At 38.1% G+C, this 20,507-nt stretch overlaps 2 protein-coding genes across 5 annotated transcripts in view; one reads left to right on the forward strand and one right to left on the reverse strand.

The window, feature by feature from the left end:
* GSPT1 (G1 to S phase transition 1) overlaps positions 1-11,105 on the forward strand; it is a 34,219-nt gene extending 23,114 nt beyond the window's left edge. For all 3 annotated transcript variants that reach the window (XM_057529123.1, XM_057529122.1, XM_057529121.1), the window contains exons 12-15: positions 3,278-3,451; positions 4,297-4,386; positions 4,539-4,707; positions 6,409-11,105. In XM_057529123.1, coding sequence (XP_057385106.1) covers positions 3,278-3,451; positions 4,297-4,386; positions 4,539-4,707; positions 6,409-6,461 — 486 coding nt within the window. In that variant the 3' untranslated portion in view covers positions 6,462-11,105. The remainder of the gene's footprint in view (positions 1-3,277; positions 3,452-4,296; positions 4,387-4,538; positions 4,708-6,408) is intronic.
* TNFRSF17 (TNF receptor superfamily member 17) overlaps positions 1-20,479 on the reverse strand; it is a 117,206-nt gene extending 96,727 nt beyond the window's left edge. For both annotated transcript variants that reach the window (XM_057529125.1, XM_057529124.1), the window contains exon 1: positions 19,966-20,479. The gene's annotated coding sequence lies outside the window, so the exon portion shown is untranslated. The remainder of the gene's footprint in view (positions 1-19,965) is intronic.
* Positions 20,480-20,507: the final 28 nt, after the last annotated feature.

Below are 20,507 nucleotides of genomic sequence, written 5' to 3' on the forward strand. Positions count from 1 at the left end.
GTGTGCGGGCTTCTCATTGTGTTGGCTTCTTTTGTTGTGGAGCACGGACTCTAGGCACGTGGGCTTCAGTAGTTGTGGTACATGGGCTCAGTAGTTGTGGTACATGGGCTCAGTAGTTGTAGCTTGTGGGCTCTAGAGCGCAGGCTGAGTAGTTGTGGCACATGGGCTTAGTTGCTCTGCGGCATGTGGGATCTTCCTGGACCAGGGCTTGAACCTGTGTGCCCTGCATTGGCAAGAGGATTCTTAACCACTGTGCCACCAAGGAGGTCCCCTGAGAATTTCTTTACCATGCTTATTACAGGAACAGTGAATTACAAAAGGTAATTGTCAGTGTACTGTTTAGGTATAATTGGAACCTTACAAATTATACTTTGGCGTTTCTTGATGCCTTGGAGATCAGAGTATCCTATCATAGTATCTTTTTTCTGAGGTAATTATCTCTGCAACTTGAAGGTCAATGATAAATGAATGGAAATAATGGTCAGTTTGAATCCTTGCTCTATTTTGTCTGTTCAGCAGTCACAGAAGTTGTGTTTGCTTGTGGAGATGGAAGCAAGGGGCTTGGGAAAGAAGAATAGGGAAGTGATTGCTTAATGCGTATAGAGTTTCCTTTTGGGGTGATGAAGGTGTTTTGGAGCCAGATACTGGTGATGGTTGTACACCATTGTGAATGTAGATGCCACTGAATTGTACAATGTATAATGGTTTAAAACGGTAAATCTTATGAGTATTTTATCACAACAGAAAGAAAAGTACTTACTATGGGCCAGTGAACCTAGAGCTGGGCTATAGCTAAAGGTAAAGGGCCTTAATATACTAGTTCTTGTAGAAGCTGTCACTTTATACTAATAACTAAGCAGGTCAGTGTAGCATACCTTACAGTTGTTAATCAAGCCTTAAAAACTCAGTTCACTGAGTTCACTAGTCCCCTGAGTCTCAGTGGAACAGAATGAAATGTTTTAAAAGATGTAGATGCCAGGCTATTTTACATTAAAAAATTAATAGGTAGGCAACCTACAGAATGTGGGTAAAAAATTATATATCATAAATCTGATAAGGGGTTACTATCCATAATATATCAAGAACTCCTACAACTCAACAACAAAAGGAAAACAAGCTGACTAAAAAATGAGCAAAGAACTTAAATAGACATTTCTACAAAGAAGATGTACAGTGGCCAAAAAACACATGAAAAGATGCTCAACGTCACTAATCATTAGGAAAATGCAAATCAGAGTCACAGTGAGATAACACCTCACACCCATCTGGATGGCTACTATCAAAAACCCCAGAAAATCACAAATGCCAGTGAGGATGTGGAGAAATTGGAACCTTTGTGCACTGTTGGCAGGAATGTAAAATTGTGCAGCTGCTGTGGAAAACATAATGGCATTTCTTCAAAAAAATTAAAAATAGAATAATCATGATCCAGCAATTCCACATCTGGGTATATACCCTAAAGAATTGAAAGCAGACCTTGAATAACTGATGCTCAGGGACTTCCCTGGTGGCGCAGTGGTTAATAATCCGCCTGCCATTGCAGGGGACACGGGTTCGAGCCCTGGTCCGGGAAAATGCCACATGCTGCGGAGCAACTAAGTCCGTGCACCACAACTACTGAGCCTGCGCTCTAGAGCCTGCACACCTAGAGCCCACGCACCTAGAGCCCGTGTTCCACAACAAGAGAAGCCACCGCAACAAGAAGCTCACGCACTGCAATGAAGAGTAGCCCCCACTCGCCGCAACTAGAGAAAGCCTGTGCACAGCAACGAAGATCCAATGCAGCCAAAAATTAATTAATTAATAAAAAACAAAGAACTGATGTTCATAGCAGCATTATTCACAATAGCCAAAACGTGGAAGCAACCTGTAGTGTCCATTGATGGATGAATGAGCAAACAAAATGTGGTGTATACGTACAACAGAATATTACCTCAGCTTAAAAAGGAAGGAAATTCTAACATAGGCTACAACATGGATGAACCTGGAGGGCATTCTACTAAGTGAAATAAGCCAGACACAAAAAGATAAATCATGTAGGACTCCACTTATGTGAGGTACTTAGAGTAGGTAAAATCCTAATACCTTTCATAAACTAAGAATTTGTTGGTCTTAATCTTAATTTTTCATAAGTATGGATTAGAGATTAGACTTGCTCTATTTTGTTTAGCTATAAAAGTCCTTATTTGGGGAGAGGAATTATTATGCTGGATTATTTGGGCAAAAAGTATTAAACAATACTTGTTTAGTTGTATATGGTGGAACTGCTAGTTTCTACCCCTTTATCCCATCACTGTAAAGAATTTGCTAGCAAATATGGCTATATTACCAGTTCTTGGAATGAATTTCAACAGACAGCTATCAGTAAGGTATAAGCTGCCTTCTGGGAAAGAAAGCCATTATTTGTGTATGTGTGTGTATGGGGAAACTACTAGAGTTTAGCAAGTGACAGTTTGTAGAATTCTGGTATGGAATATAACGATTCTGGATTCTCTACTGTATGTCTACCATCATGAGAAAGTTCATTTTTGTCTTGAAGGCTTTATTTTGTTTGTTTTCTGGCATGTGTTTTAAAAATATGAATTACCTCCAAGGGCAGAAGTGGAATAAAATGAGGGAATACTAGTGAGTATTGCTTTTAACATTTTTTTTCCCCATCTATATGCTCTTTTAAAAAAAAATTATTGTGGTAAAAGACAGATAAATTTTACCATTAATGACATTTAGGTACATTCACAGTATTGTGCAGCCATCACCACTGTCTAGTTCCAGAACATTTTCATCACCCCAAAAGGAAACTACCTATTAAACAGTCAACGTGCTTTAAAGCTTAGCTGTTCAAAAAACCTTAGAAAAGTACATTCTTTGGATGTTTGGGGGATTGATAGGTAATGGAAACTATGTCTGTTAACTCCTGGAATTTAACAGTAATAATAAAAATTACATCCATAAAATTAAAATCCAAATTTTAGATTTAATGTTGTAATTTTGAAAAAGTAAAAAAGGCAAATGCTAGTTTATACTTGTTCTATTTGGAAATTATTAGGATGTGACAGATAAATCTTCTAATTGGCAGTTTGTACTTCTAGGATATGATTTTTTTCATTAAGTTCGTGTCATACAAATGTTATAAAGTTTCTTCACACTCAAAGAATTATTTTGGCTAATCAACAACCACAGAAAAATGTGACTTGCAAGTCTTCAGCAAACAGATAATTTTCCATTCTATAATGCAGTGAATGTGTCAAAAAATCTCCAATCTTGGTTTCTTTTTAAGCACAACGTGGAAGTTCTTGGAATCCTTTCCGATGATGTAGAAACTGATTCTGTAGCCCCAGGTGAAAACCTCAAAATCAGACTGAAAGGAATTGAAGAGGAGGAGATTCTTCCAGGGTTCATACTTTGTGATCCTAATAATCTTTGTCATTCTGGTCGCACATTTGATGCCCAGGTAAACCAGTTATTGTAATTATCATGATGATGTTCACTGTCTAAATGAAACTAGAATTTAAATCTCCTTTGTCCCCATCATTGGTGACATGCCATTGTGTGCAGAAGGGGAACTGAAATAGAATAAACCATATATAGAGATCACAACTGTGATGTGTATATCTCATACACATAAAGTCTTTAAGATGGTACAAGTACTGGGTAGGTAGTATTCTTTGTAAGTTCCCTTTTGTTTTTTATTTCCTGTTGATAATATATATTGATACTTACATTTTGCTCAAAGTGTTTTTCACTTTAAGTAGAGCATAGTTGCCTTAGAAGTCATGGTTTGTCTGTTCATTCAGAGCAAATAACTTTCCAGACAGAAAAACACACGTAATTTCTCCATGTCATTAGCAACGTGACCTCCCCAGGAGAATGAAAGAGTAAGTGATTGGTACAGCTCGCAGAATTTTTGAGTTCTAAGATACGATGACTAATCAAGTTAGATTTTGATGTCAGATACAAGGTTGTTAACTTTGGACCTTGGATACTGGGAAATGGATAAAACTATAAGTTCACATCTAGGAGGAAAAAACCTAGCATGTGAGCAGCAATGATTAATTCCTTGGTGGGGAGTATAGAGGAAAGCCTTCCCAGAGAAGAAAGTCTGCCTGTGTCTTTAAAGTTTGTGTGCTTGCCAAGAAGATCAGTGAGGTAAGGATATCAAAGTTCATGCTTGGAGGTAAGGCAACCTGATCTACCACTTCTAACACAAAAATAAGTTGGTGCCCTATTGAGATTGTGAGTTACACATTCAATTCTTTTTTACCTAGGGATAAAGATGTGAATTTTTTTGTTTGACAGATAGTGATTATAGAGCACAAATCCATCATCTGCCCAGGTTATAATGCGGTGCTGCATATCCATACCTGTATTGAAGAAGTCGAAATAACAGTGAGTTTTAAGATAATTGAGGTTTTTGATTTAAGACCATTTCATCTTGATAATATTTGATCAGCAACAGTGATGTATTCTTATTTGCACTTCTAGTATTAAAGATTCTTTTATTTGACATTATTCCAATCTCATCCTTTTTTCTTGGATAGGCCTTAATCTGCTTGGTAGACAAAAAATCAGGAGAAAAAAGTAAGACTCGACCCCGTTTTGTGAAACAAGATCAAGTATGCATTGCCCGCTTGAGAACAGCAGGAACCATCTGCCTTGAGACCTTTAAAGACTTCCCTCAGATGGGTCGTTTTACTCTAAGAGATGAGGGTAAGCCTTTAAATTGATGTCTAGTGTTATATCTAAGATGCTTAGCTTTGGTAATCTTCATCTGAGTGCAGCGCACATTGCAAGTTCATAGGAAACTTGGATACTTGTTTTATAATATATTCATATAATAAATGTTTTATGAGTTGAATGAGTTGAACAGCAGACAGACTTGACCACATCTGAGTAGTGATGCTCTAGATGAATAATCTTAATTTTAATATTTTGCAAGCAGTGGGTTTTGAGAGTCATTTTATTTATTACTAAATAAGACATTTCTATGATGAAATCCTCTGTAATATGTGTGATTAAAACTCATCTTGAAGGACTCTATCCTGTAGAGCAAATTTTTTGCTAAGCAAGCCTCTGAGGTAGACATCTTTTTTTATGCTCAGAAGAAATCATTTTAAAATCAAATATGATAAACATTAACCACACTGAAATGGGGGGAGATAAAAGGGGTACACAGATTGATAGTCTTAACACCTAATATTTCAGAAGTTTAATATTCATGTTCTTTTGTGTGTGTGTCCATTTCTGCCTACCTGAATGGATTGGAACAGCTGTAATTTTCTTATCTCACAGCCATGAAACTCTGGTATCATGGAAACAAAATGACTTTTATTAAACATTTCTCTATGGATTGTTATATTAACTTAGATAACTATTTTAAGACTATGGAAAACTTTACATAAAAGTTCATGGTTCACTTGAAATACAGAATAGTCATTTCACGTATTAGTTCCAGTTTCATTCAGCAAAAACTTTACTGTATATCTACTGCATGGCAGGAGCCATGCCAAGCACTGGAAATACGATGAATATGGTCCCTGAGCCTTATTTTGGAGAAATCTGTATAAAGGTGGTATCCATTTGAAGTCATTATCTTAAAACTCTTCTTGGTGAAACTGGTTACTGGGTTTGTCCCATTAATATAACAAAATGAGAATTTTAGTTTCCTGATAAAATCAGGCAGAAGAAATTAATGTAGCAAGAATTTTTAGCCCCAGAATTTTTTTCTTTCTAAAGAGTAGTTGGCTTTTAGGTTTTTCACAAGATCTACATGGGTTTTGTATCTCTTATAATAGTACTGAGAGCCCTGTTTAACAGCTTTTAATGAGATAATTTACATACCATGAAATTGACCTGTTTTAAGTATACAATTCAGTGAATCATGTTTACAGAGTTGTACAGTCATCCCCACATTCTAATTTTATAACATCTAGAACATCTAAAAAGGAACCCTAATACCTGTTTACGAAGTCACCACCTATTCCCACCCCTAGCCTTAGGCAACCATAAATCTACTTTTTCTCTCTGTTTGCCTTTTTTGGACACGACATATAAATAGAATCATATAGTTTGTGGCCTTTAGTGTCTAGTTTATTTTACTCAGCATGTTTTTGAGGTTCAGTCATGTTGTGGCATGTACTGTATGTAATTCATTCCCTTTTATTGCCAAATAGTATTCCATTGTACGGATATCCGCATTTTACTTCTCCAAACATAGATTTTTGAAAGAAAATCATATCTTCAGTTCCCCTCCATTAATCAGAAATCATGTCTTTGATGGTAAAGCCAGTTAATTAGTAATTTACATTGTAAAATAATGATTTAAAATATGATTTAAAATAATAAGTTTTAATATCTTAAATAGCCTTGCTGTTAACTACTGAAAAGGTTTTTTAAAAATTTCATTTCTAGGTAAGACCATTGCAATTGGAAAAGTTCTGAAACTGGTTCCAGAGAAAGACTAAGCATTTTCTTGATGACGCTGCACAATACTGTGAGGAAAATTGACTGCAAAAGCCTACTTCACACCGCCTACTCTTATTTTCTGCCCATTGACAAACCTCTCCCCATGTTTTGCAAAGACAAAAATTCACAGCAAAAGTCCACATTATGTCAGCTTTCTCATATTGAGAGCTCTGCTATGCCACTGTTGAATTTTTCCCTAGATTTTTTTCTTCCCCTCTCAAACTCTGCTTCCTTGGACAGATTTGGCAATAGCTTTGTAAGTGATGTGGACATAATTGCCTACAATAATGAAAACCTACCAGGAACTTTTTTATTTTTCATTTCCCCTTAGGCATACTTAGTCTTGTTTTCCCCTAGGCAGATCATTCTGAGTGTGCGAGTGTGTGTGCACATGTTACAAAGACAACTACCATGTTAATAAAATATTCAATTTGAAACCCTTTTCGGTATTTGAATTGCTTTTGAATAATGTTTTTTATCTGGATGTAACATTGTTGCATTAGCTTTTTAACTTTACCAAGTAATTGAGTACATTTTATTACTTGGACTTTTCTAAACTTTCCTTATCCACTACTTTAAATGAGGCATTTACAAACAATGTTCAAGTTTGTATTAAAAGAAAATTAGTTTGACCCCTTCTTTTGATGGTTAATGCATACATACAATATCTTTATGCAACTGTGACACTGCTTTATTAGGTCTACCAGTTTCTGCCAATTTATATTTTAACATTTCTTAAACACAGTAAGTGGTTTTAAAATACAAGAACAGCATACTGTAGTTTTTATAAGTATAAAGCATAATAAAATTGTACCCCTACAAAAAATTCCATTAACTTGTTAAATTAATGGAATTTACAATAAAGACAGTATGTTGAGACCTGGCAGAAATGCCTCCTTTAGTATTTGTAAGAGCTGCATGCATCTAATATGAAAACTGTATCAACTGCAAGTGCCAGTTCTACAAATTACTCAGTTTATTGTTTGTTTGTATTAGTAATTTTAAAGGCTGGATGATCCTTGCTGATTAAAGCTAAATTTCATCCAGCAACTAAATGAACACATTTTTAGAACCATCAGAATCTGCACAGACTAAAGTTAACAGTGATAAATAGAATCAAGCACAGTGTAAGTTTTTCTCAATTTTTCGAAATTGACTTTTTTCTTGAAATTTGCTAAATTATGATTTGGATGAACCGCAATGCAGCATTGTGGATTTTAGATCAAAGGCTGACTTTCTGTTATAACTGTGTCACAACTTTGAAATCTTTTAATGAGAATAAATGGGGAATGGAAGGGACACTTTCTGGGTTTATTGGATGCCCCCTTTATCAAAGACTTGGCCTCTTTTAGATTCGTTTATCTCTAAATAAGATGATACTTTGTAATTGTGTATTTAATGACATGTCCCTTCCCTGTAATCTTCTGCCTCAGAAAAGAAAAGCCTAGTCAGACTGCATTTATTTCCAGTCACAAAACATAAAAATTAATCTAATCCTGTTCTCTTAACTGTAAAATTGCCATTCATTTCATGAATGAGGCCATATCTTATGGACAGAGCATAGCTACTGTCCTGCAGCGTCCTATAACTATACTCATGGCTATTAAAATTGCATGAAATTTAAATAAATTTTATTATGTCTGCAAATCTCTGGGCTTTTATTTTTCTGGGATATGTGGGAGCTTTAATCAGTGCATAGTAACTCTTTTTCTACTTCCAAGTTAATTAGAACAAAATACTAGCAATTGCTTGGATTTTAATGAATCTTTAAAAGCTCAAGAGTCATTGAAATTAATTCCAGAGATAGATTTCCATTTTTAAATTGAACACATTTTTAAAAAACCAGTTATGTTTGCTATTAAAACATTTACACTTTTAGGATATTATGTGCATGTTGCCAAGACTCAAGTAAAATGACATGGATATCAACTGTGAAGGGCCTACCTCTTAAAAAAAAAAAGAATAATTATGAAATAAAAATTTCAATGGATTCTTGTACATTTATGCAAATAAGATTATTTAGAAGAAACCTCATTGTTAATTTAACCAACACCATACATTTTTGTGGGCTTTGAAGTTCTTTGGGAAGAATGCTCACTTAAACTTGACGCATTTTAAACTCATTACACTGCCTGGTTACTTGGATGGGCAAATATGTCAAGTGAACTGGCAGTGTGTGGAGATGTTGGGCCTTTAAAAAGCAATACAGATTCCTATGCTGTCATTTTGTCTTCCGTAAGTACAAACGTGTTTATATTGTTGACAAGGCAAAAATAGGGTAATTGGCTGCAGACTTAGGATATTACAGACCTAAACATTTTTTTCCTCTTTAGCATAGATATGTTAGAATCACAATTTTCTTTGCATTAATGATGTTCTTTATACAGCTTTCATGATATATTATTTATAGTTTTTTAAATTAATGAAATGAATTTAAGAAAGATATTGAAATAAACATCTAAGTAATGGCCATTTTAAATCCTATTTCTTACTGTGGGAGAAGGGGAAATATAGCATTTGCTTCTTGTTTTTAATTTGCAAACAGAACTTATCCAATGAAAATTATGTAAAATCAAACCAAAAGAGATGGACTGAGTACATATAATGCCATGAAACTAAGTGACAAATAGTAAAGTGTTCTTGAGTAAATAAGCCCATGTATATTTGTTTTGAATTGAAAGTCTTGAAATATGTGATAATTGAATGTAAAAACTTTGTAAATTATAAAAGAATACAGGTTGTTCACTGTAACAAGAGGTAATTCATACTTGTCTGCTAGTTACATCAACTACAAGAACTGCTTTTACAATATGGGATGGACTTTGAACGTGATGCAACTGAACAGTTACAGGCATCCTCAGCTGAAGTACTGCAGATATTCTGGGTCATACTTTCAACCAGCCGCAGTTTTGCAACCCAAGAAAAAGGTGAACTTATGGTCAAAAACTGCTTCCATGATGAATTTTTGAAAAAAATCAACTAAACAACTCCCTGGCAATCTTCAGAAAACACTAGTTGTGACTGTAATTACTCCGTGGTCTTTGATGGCTGTTCCACATGACAGCACTCTAGCACCTTTCCTCATTGGCATGGACTTCCTCGTGGACTGCTGCTTCGTGGATGACAGCTTCACTGCTTTGGGTAGGAATTTAAGGTAGTCGAGGGACAGTTTTTATTGTAGCTCTTAACATCACGCAACTTTCAGCTTTTAAAAACCCTTTGTGAAAATTCTGGTAACAGCACTATAGCTCTGACTGTAGGATGACTAAATTTTCAGCGTTGGCCTATCTTATCAGAATAAACTGTGCCATTAATCCTCTCACAGACATATACACGTAAGGTAGATAGCAATCAACAGAATTTAGGGGACGATTTTCTGTCTCCAAATAATATGGCTTATATTTCCTCCAGCTAATTTTTCAGTGATTATAGCAGATGCCATCTAATACATTTATGATCTTCTTTCTCTAGAAATCTTGCCATGGCAGCAACTTGTTATATAAATGTAATTACACGTGCACAACTTTGAGTTCAAAGACTTAGTAGGTTTAAATTTAGCAGTCAGTTGGTTATATTAGATTTCATAGTAAATGGAATAGGAAGTGTTATTTTCCTGTAGTTCAGTGGATTCCATTTGAACCAATTTACTGCCAAATTTCAGGTAGGGTAAATCTGGTTCAACTAGTGATGGTTTTGGCTCTAGGATATTCTTAAATTTCCATATCCTAGAACATATTGAGTCTTCCCTTCAGTAAATACACTTTTCACATACCTCTAATCCTATGCTTCCTTGAAACAGTAATGTGCTAGCTGAGTTGTTTACTAAGAAATGTTTTAAGGGCCTGGAGGTGTGGGAGTGTTGGAGTGTTCTCCAAAATAAGGGAGAAGCAGATAGGCACCATGTCTGATTAGGCAGAAAATTAGGCAGGATTTCTTCATCAATTCTCAGAACGGTAATTGTCTTTTCTGCCTTGCCACACATGCCACTGTGCCCTTTAAACCTCAGGTTTGTGGACAGCAAAGGTAGAATTACATTTTGTGCTTCCTGAGGCTACCCTCTGCCAGGCACATTACCTTAGTGCTTCAGATGTCAGCCCAAGTCCCTGCTACCTCCTTTCCTGCTGCCCGGGAAGAGTGTTTGTGCTGGAGCTGGAGCTCCTGCACTCCTCAGGTGACCATCCACATGCATTAGGTGAAAACTGAGGTCTGAGCCCAGAAGGTCTACATTTTAAGGACTCATATGGGGCTCTCAGAAATTGACACACCTCTTAGTTAACTAGTTTCTTCTCTTTGCTCTAAAACAAATGTGGCTCTCTCTCAGGCCAGGATTTAGTGACTAGTTTTCACTAGACAGCAGGTTAATACCTAGCTCTCATTTTTTAAAAAGCAGAATTAAAGGGAACTGATTAGGTTTGCTGGGTTTTTAACCTAATTCCAAAGCATGGCAGAATGCTCTAGGTAGGAATTATGGGAATCCAAGGTAAAGAAACCTTTTTCTTATGATTTGTAGCTACCTACTGTGCCTGACTTGGTGCCTGTGTGAGGATTAAGCCCTTAGTCTGCTCTTGCAATTATTCAAATGACTGAAGTTAAAAAAATTTGCTTTTGTAATAACAATAAAAATTGTCTTCTTCCCTTTTGAAGGATTTGTCTGTTTATATCACCTGTATTGTACCATACTCTGAGTGAACTGTTTTCTCTACAATCCTCAATGTCGTGTTTGGGCATCAGACCACACATAGGCACGGTACTGCGGTGTGTACAACATTTTACACTTCATGGCCTGTGGAACCAGTTTCAGATACACAAGCTCTCTCTATCAATGCATCTTAAAGTAGAAAAATAGCATCAGTACCTTGGATGTTGTAGCTTTGTAGTGAAGAACTGTATCTCCCAGTCTAGAATAAATGATGGCCAAATTACAATGAAATTAAGTTCTATTCTTTGAGTTTAGAGAAGAGTGAGGCTACTGATAATATGTCTACTGGCAAAACAGATTAGCTAGAGAGGGCATAATGGAAGAAAACATACTGAACTTGCTTTGCACCCTTATTTGTGATTGTATTTAGGTTGAGATTTCACCCCTCTGAATTGAGCAGTACAATCCTCCTAAAGGATTTTGTGTTTGCTTATAAACTACATAAGTTACTTAGAACAAAAGCAATCTCCACCATCTTTGCTATTTCCCTGGCAAATACACTAAGTTTTAGGGTAAGAAAGCAATTTTGAAAGGATTAGATTCGTAGGAGTAATTACCATTTGTAAAGAAGGTCCAGCAAACCGGAGGTGTACACAAAGAGCGTTTTTTTATTAAGATAAAACTTGCATATGATGAAATGCACAGATCTCAAGTTTACAATGAGTCTGTCAAGTGCATACAATTATGTAAACACCCCCATCAACATACAGAACATTTTCATCACTACAGAAAGTTTCTTTCTGCCTGTTTCCAATCCATCCCTTCCTCCTGCCAAGGCAATCACGGTTCTGCCAGAGATTAGTTTTGCCTGGTTTTCTTTTTTTGGCCTCACCTTGTGGCATGTGGGATCTTAGTTCCCAGACCAGGGATGGAACCAGCAGCCCTTGCAGTGGAAGAGCAGAGTTTTAACCACTGGACCACTGGGGAAGTCTCAGTTTTGCCCATTTTTGAACTCCACATAAATGGAATCATATTATGCACCCAACTGTCTTTGTTTTGAGCATGTTTTAGAGATTAACCCACATGTCTTACCAGTAGTTTATTCTCTTTATACTTGCTGGGTAATAATTTTATTTGATGAATAGCCCATAAATTTTTGTCCGTCCTTGAAAATTTTAATTTTGTTTTCCAATTAGGATTTTTTCTCATGTTGGTTGCAAATACAAACAGCCTCGTTTGAATTTATCATTAGAAATGCAAATGAGTAAATAAACCAGAGAGAAAAGCTTTACCTCTTCTCCCTTTATCTGCTTTTGTAAAGCTGTTACCAAACAGAAACAGACTATTTAGCCTCCCCAAAGGTGAAAAAACATGAGCTCCCAATCAGTCTTGAGTGCTTGCTTCACTCTGTTCCCTTTGATGTGCCCTGTCAATTATAAAACTGGATTGTCCCTATCACACTTTCATGTTGCTAGAGGCAAATTCACCTGACTTATACCTCTACTGATTAACTCTTTTAAACCTCAGGGCTAAGTCCTTGTTTTCTTTTTTGGTAGCTTTATTTTATTAAATTACATGTATGAAGAACTTTTAGAAGTTCTTTTATTGATCCCTTATTGATGACCTAGCATAATACTTTCAGTGGCTATTGAAAACCTTCCTAATTTGAGTGAAGACGCACTTTGAACTGTCAGTAACATTCACCAGTTATGTACTGCTATGGTTAAAAGAACACAGTCCTCCAAGAAGTTGTCAGCTGCTTATCTTCAAAGATAAAAGATGATCAGTGGTACTGAAAACCCTTTCTTTTTAAAGCCTAGAAGTCACTTTTTAAAATAGCCTTAATGGGACTTCCCGGTGGTCCAGTGGCTAAGAGTCCATGCTCCTAATGCAGTGGGCCCGAGTCAATACCTGGTCAGGGAACTAGATACCACGTGCCACAACTAAAGATCCCACATCTCGCAACTAAGACCCGGCACAGCCAGATAAATAATTTTTTTTTTTTTTAAATAGCCTTAATAACATTTCTCAAGGAATATAATTCCTCTAAATTGAGACTGACTGGATTAAAAAATTGTCTACCTAAATGGTGTACAAGGAAGGGTTGGTGTACATCATGAGACTGAGCAACAAGAGGTGCTCGAGGTACCCACACAGCTATATAGGTACAAGAAGAGAGCTAAAGAGGAACAGCAAACAGGTTGATAAAGTTTCTCTACTGAAAACCTTTTCGTTTTCTTCTCTCCTTTCTGGTGATCTCATTGTTCTCTTGCTTCTCCTTCCCTAGGGCCCTCCCCATTTTTTTTTTTTAAATCAGAATCTAATAAAAATTTCTTGACTTACCAGCCTCTTCTTCCCTGCTTGAGTTTAGGTACAGGCCTCCCCTCTTTCAGGCCCTAAGATGCACATTTCACTTTCCAATCCATTTAATGACTATTTTCAGCAAAGGGCCCTGTGCTATTATGTATGTGCCAGGTACTATGTAGATATATATGTTATCTCATTTAATCTCTTAACAATTCCAATGGAGAACTAGCTTCATTTTACAGATAAAGAAATTGAGGCTTGGGAGATTAGCTAACTTGTCCAAAGCTAAATAACTAGTATATCGCTGAGTTGGGATTCAGACTCAGATCTTTCTGACCACAAAGACCATGTTCTTCCTACCTTCCTTAAAATGTCACATTCTATATTTGAGCAATATTGTTTCACCTCTTGATTCTACTATGTCTAGGTTAATATCTCCTAGCAGATTTCAATACCAGGATGAGTATCTTGAGGACACTAAGATTTTTAAAATTGCTTTTAGATAACCCAGACATGGATAATTAATTATATGGCTTGTTCGTTGTTGTTCTGTCATTTGTAATTATTCTAATTTTGCAGGGCTGTTTAGATTTACTAGTTGATTCTAGCAAATATTTATTTTCAAATAACTGGAATTTGAGCTCCATTATTAAGTTTGCTGTTCCTTAAACTTTGTTTACCATCTAGCAACATCTTCATACATTCTTTGCAGGTAGTTGCATTATGATTTATTAAACCCTTTATAAGATTATATACTACTTTGCATATAGTTAATGCCATTTTGTTAAGCAGGCAGATTTTGCAACTACTAAAAAAAAAATTTCAAGAAGTTTAAAGAGAAACCTCTTTCAGTACCTTCAGAGAAACAACTTAATAGTATTCAGTGAGACCTGGGTACTCAAAATATTGAATGCCTCTTCCTTAATGTATGTTTACTATAAAAAGAAATCATACCACAAAACTTAGTTATGGTTCCATTAGAAATGTACATGCTAATTACTTTCATTTCTTCCCAGATGTTAATGTATGTATTAATTTTTAAAAAGTAATTCACATACATGGTTCAGGATACTTATTACATTTAGTTTTCCTTTAACTCAATCTCCACAATTAGGACTACCTATAGTATTCCTTTACAAGTACAATACTATGTTCATTTTGGCTGGCAATTACATATTTAATTCTTTTAAAAATTCATTATTTTTAGTGGGTAAAGGATAGATAGGCATAAATAATGTAATTTAATATGTGGAGTCTGGATAGAGTTTACATAGTATTTATCTTGTGTGTGCTCAACAGTATCTTGAGTTTAAAAAGCTTTAAAAAGAAAAGGTAGAACTGACAGCAGTTTAAAAAAAATTTTAAGTTATTTAATTTATTAATGAAATATTTACCCCCAGACTATTGAGTGAAATTTAATAATATGGATTAGTTTTTCAGATTAGCTTGTTTTAAAGGACCATTTGGGGAATTTCCCTGGTGGTCCAGTGGTTAAGAATCCACGCTTCCACTGCAGAGGGCACGGGTTCAATCCCTGGTGGGAAAAATAAGATCCCCCATGCCGCATGGTGCGGCCAAAAATAAATAAATAAAAATAAAAGACGAACTGGTGGAGTAAAATATTTTCCAGCATAAATCCCAAAGTTAAATAACATATTGAGGCAACTATACTTACAAAGAAAAAATGGAGTACATTTCAGATTTAAAACTAGTGCTCACTAATGGCTAACTAAGGTCTTAATAAATAGCAGGCACGGATATTTAGGAAGGGATAAAATTCCTTGAGAAATTTCAGTGTACATGAGAATGGTTTCAAATACAACAGGTCAAGAAGAACAAGGATTTTTAAAAAATTATTTGACTTAAAAGGTCACTGGTGACTTTAAAGGGAATAGGAATAGTGTGATTGAAACCAAGGAGTCAGGAGAAAGCACTTGACTACAAAAGGACAAAAAAAAGGTAGCGGGAAAAAAGGAGAAGTAGCATGACACTACCTCTTAAGAACACACATGAAGCAAAGACAGCTACTGGAGAAGGGGAAAATGAGGAAAACGGAACAGGAAGAGGAAAATTAAGAGTAAAGCCTTAAGGTGGCAGAAGGATTCACAGACTCAGTGTCTGCTCACCACAGGCCAGGCATGCCCTGTGTGCACCAAAATAACTAAACCCTAGTTCTGGTCCTCAAAGATTCAATCTAGTACATAGGGAAAACAAACTAAGCAACAGTTATTATCAAAGCAGGGTGAAACACTAATTTTAAGAACTCTTCTAACTACTGCTATTCTTTCAGTTTTTAAGTAATCTGAGTTCATGTGGCATCTTATATCACCTCCTGCCTCGTATGCCTTATTTTGCCCTGTTAAGTTGTAAGCTCACTGGTGGTAAGCACCTACACACGAGTTGGGTCCTATGGATTGAAAGTGAATAGGATAAGGCCACAGACATTCAAACTCTGGAGAAATCAAAAATGCTAACAAGTAACTCAATAAATGCCATACAGAGAGATGGGCAAGTGTTATTATATACGTTATCGTTGATAGTAAAGAGAATTGTCAATATAAAGAATTCTCTGGGACACAAAAATATTTTCACTCATTTCATTTGCCTTAATGGTAAAAGTTTAAAATATACCAATGTTCCATTTTTCCTCTCTCACTCACATTCCTCATAATCCTTTACTGAAATTGCTTTCTGTAAGGTCACCATGACCTAACTGCCCAACAAACTGGCCTTTTAGAAGTTCTTCAGTATTTGACGGTATTAACACATCCTCACTTCTCCATTCCTAAGCACCCTCTTTTACATCAACTAGTTCTCTTTTACAGGCTCTTTTTCCTCCTGTCCCCTAACTGAGGGTTTCTCCATAGCCCTATTCTGACTCTCTGCTTCTTCTTTTTGCAATCTCATCTATTTCCACAGTTGTTTTTTTTTTTTCTGCTGCACCACATGGCATGCAGGATCTTAGTTCCCCGACCAGAAATCGAACCAGTGCCCCCTGCAGTGGAAGCATGGAGTCTTAACCACTGGACCACCAGGAAAGTCTCTCCACAGTTTTAACCATCACTTCCATGACTTTCACATTTCCTACTTAAGTTCAGGAACCTCTCCTCCACGTTCCAGATCCACATAGATGTACCCCTGGAACTTCAAACTCAATATTGAAAAAGAATATCATATTTTTCTTTCCAAATCTACTGCTCCTCCTGCCTTCCCAAGCTCTATTAACAAAACCACCGATTTGCCCAGTTATTCAGAATTTGGGAATAATCTGAATTTCCCTTCTTGTTTATCCAATTTTTGTTCAAGTCTTATACTTTGTCCTCACTGCTATCACGCTATTAGACCTCAATAGCTAGAAAACCACAATAGTTTCCTATTCTTGTCAACCTAAGCCCTGTCTCAGGCCGTTACAATGCATTACTCATTCTTCAAGTGAATATTCATTATGTCATATATGGGCTAGGTGCTAAGGATACAATGGTGAAGACATCATTTATAGTTTTCCTACCACTAATTGGCTCTCCCCTGCCCTCTCAGAGCTTATCCTCAAGCAGGGGAGAGCCAATTATGGTAGGACGACCTTGCAGGTGGTAGTGCTCCAGGAAAAAGTTACAGCATGTTAGAAGGTATGAAGACAAGTGGGAACTGCAGGGTTGAAACCAGGATCTAAAGACTGAAGGGGTGAGAGGCAGGGTATGAAGTCAGGGAGGTAATAAGGGAGGCAGCAAATGAAGAGTGCCTCATATGTTAAGGATGACCATATAATTTTATTTTTCAAACTGGGACACTTTTTTTCCAGGACAAATTCTAAACCAGATGGGACATCAGAAAACAAATGCACACATGGATATGTATAAGGCAAATTAAGGAATCTGTATTTCATCCTAATGACAATGATATCGCAAGGAAGTTGGTTAAGCATGATCAGGTTTGATAGGACCACATCTGCCCTTTACAAAGATCACTCCCACCTAAGGGCAAAGAACGGACTATAATATGCAAAACTGGAGGTAGGAGGACAACTTAGGAGGCTGGTACAGTAGTCTAAGAAAAAAAAGTAATGATAGTTGGCATCACGAGCTGGAAGGGATAAAAAGGATTGGATGAATGCAAGAAATATTTAAAAGAAATAAACAACAAGACTTTGTTACTGACCATATTTGGAGGATGAGGAGAAAAGAATTAAGGAGGATTCCCACATTCCGGCTTGGGCAACTAGGCAGTGAGCGTGTGGTGCCATGCACTGAGACAGAAAGCATACGAAGAGCAGGTTTGAGAGGAAGGTAACGAGTTCACGGTGGAACTTGTTTTGGGTGTGAGGTCCTAACAGGACTTGTACATCAACACAGCTGATGGGTCTGAAGATGGGAGGGCTACACATTTCCACTAGTTATCTATTTTTGGATAACAAATTACCAAGCCCAAATTTAGTGGCTTAAAATAACAAACATTTATTATCTCATAGTTTATGTGCGTGGGTCAGGAACCTGGAAGCAGCATAGCTTAGATGGTTCTGGCTCAGGATCTCTCAAAAGTCTGCAGGATTGACTGGAGGAGGATCCACTTCCAAGCTCACTTGCTGGCAGGTTGCCTGAGTAGTCTCAGGACTTGGTAGCTGCCTTCACCCAGAGCAAGTAATTTTAAACAAAGGAAAGACGGAGGGAGAGGTGGGGGGAAAGATGGAGGGGAAAAGAACACTTAAGGTCGAAACTATATTCTTTTTATAATCTAATCTCCAAAGTGACAGCCCATCACTTCCGCTCTATTCTATTTGCTAGAAGCAAGTCTACTAAGTCCAGCCCATACTCAAGGGGAGGGGAACGAAACTCCATCACTTAAGTTTCAAAGAATTTGTGGGCATATGACATTTTTTTTTAACCGCTACAATACCACAGCAATATTAGCTTTCCTAAAGCATAATTCATCACCTCCTCTTCTTCCCTAATACCAGTTCAAAAACCTTGTATCTGTATGATTTCTCCAAAATATAAACCTTCAGCTTGATAATAAATTCCTTAACCTCCCCACTCCAGCCTCATCTCCCATTTCTCCCCTCTGCACATCCCTACTCCAGTCACTTACTACTTCCTAACACCACCATCCTCTTTCACCTGAATTCATGCTGTTCCCTGGCCCGAAAGTCTGGTTCTCAAACTTGAATTCAGGTGACACAACATGTGACAGCCCCGATGCTCTCTTCAGAATACTAGGAAACAGGACTTCCCGGGTGGCACAGTGGTTAAGAACCCGCCTGCCAATGCAGGGGACAGGGGTTCGAGCCCTGGTCCGGGAAGATCCCACATGCCGCGGAGCAACTAAGCCCATGCGCCACAACTACTGAGCCTGTGGTCTAGAGCCCACAAGCCACAACTACTGAGCCCATGCGCCTACAGCCCGTGCTCTGCAACAAGAGAAGTCACCGCAGTGAGAAGCCCACGCACCCCAAGAAGAGTAGTCCCTGCTCGCCACAACTAGAGAAAGCCTGTGCACACCAACGAGGACCCAACACAGCCAAAAATAAATAAATAAAATAAATAAATTTATTTAAAAAAAAAAAGAATACTAGGAAACACAGATACATGAAGCCTAATGTGGCAATTCATAATATCATGCTAAAACGAATTCCATCTTATACTAGATTCTAAAACAGACAAGTGGGAGTAGGTGCCAAAGGTTTAGAACACTTCTACAAGTTTCTGGTTAAAGACGAAGCCAGACAGGACTTCCCAGGTGGCACAGTGGTTAAGAATCCGCCTGCCAATGCAGGTAACATGGGTTCGAGCCCTGGTCCGGGAAGATCCCACATGCCGCAGAGCAACTAAGCCCGTGCGCCACAACTACTGAGCCTGCGCTCTAGAGCCCATGCTCTGCAACAAGAGAAGCCACCGCAATGAGAAGCCCGCGCACTGCAAGGAAGACCCAACGCAGCCAAAAATAAATAAATTAATTAATTAATTAAAATAAAAAGACAAAGCCAGACATAACACTGGAAATCAGCTATACCCCAATTAAAATTTTTAAAAAAAACAAAGCCAGTATTAGAGATCAGCAGCCAAACACCCCTTCCTCCAGCTTTGGCAATATGGAAGGAGCATTTCTTTGTAAGCAACTGACATGGAAAGCATCCTACTCCCATTCTTTGATCTCTCAAAATCTTCTGTAGCTAATTGCACAAAGAACCATCCTGAATACCCATCAAAAAGCTCCTAAATTACCTCTTGTTTATCTACATGGTGAAAGGCCATACGGCTGTTAAAAAAGAGGCACAGCCTTAGCTACTGACTTGGACAACCTCCAAGATATATTAAGAGGAAAGGGCAACGTACAGAACAATGGGCGTACAGGCTACTACTTGTGTTTAAAAAACAAAAGAAAAGAAAATTGAAACCCAGCCATCGCTAAAGAGAAAGAAGTATAAGTATTTCCTAAACATGCCTAGAACACCCCTGGAAGGTTCCAGGAGAAACAGGTAACAGTGGTCACCTCTGGGGCCATGGGGAGGAAGGGAGGCGTCCTCCCGTTCTCCAGCCTGCACCTTTACGTGTACGTGCTCTTACCTCCCGCCTCTGTAAGCCCCGAAGCTCAGGAGACTGGCTCCGGCCCACCGCTCGGGCTCCACACTGCTTAACGACGCGCCTGGTGTATCCCGCGCACGAGGCCACGGAATCTTCACTAGCCAGCGGGGAGGGGCTCGCCACCCTGGCCGTGGCGGTGACGGTGGCTAGGTTCGCCCAAGGTCAGCCGGCAGGTGGGTGATGAGGCCGCACTCCCCGCGCTCCCCACGCCCCACGCCGCCAGCCTAAAGTTGGGGAGAGGGGGGCGGTCCATTGACAGCAGGTGGCCCAGCGGGTGGGCGGACAGGCCTCGTCTCCCGCCTCCGGGCGCTCGATTTCTTCCGCGGAAAAGTGAGAACGAGATGTCGCCAGGCTGCTCCCCGCGCCTCACAGACACCGGGAACAGAAGAGAAAGAGAGGCAATCCCTCTGGGAAGTGACAGACCACAGGCGGGGCGAATACCTACCTCAGTTTGCTCGCGCCCGCCAAACTCTGACGCCGCAACGCCCAGGAACTCGACCCCGCGCTCCCGGAAGTGACGCGAG

The sequence above is a fragment of the Balaenoptera acutorostrata genome, chromosome 15 (assembly GCF_949987535.1).
Source record: "Balaenoptera acutorostrata chromosome 15, mBalAcu1.1, whole genome shotgun sequence".
NCBI lineage: Eukaryota > Metazoa > Chordata > Mammalia > Artiodactyla > Balaenopteridae > Balaenoptera > Balaenoptera acutorostrata.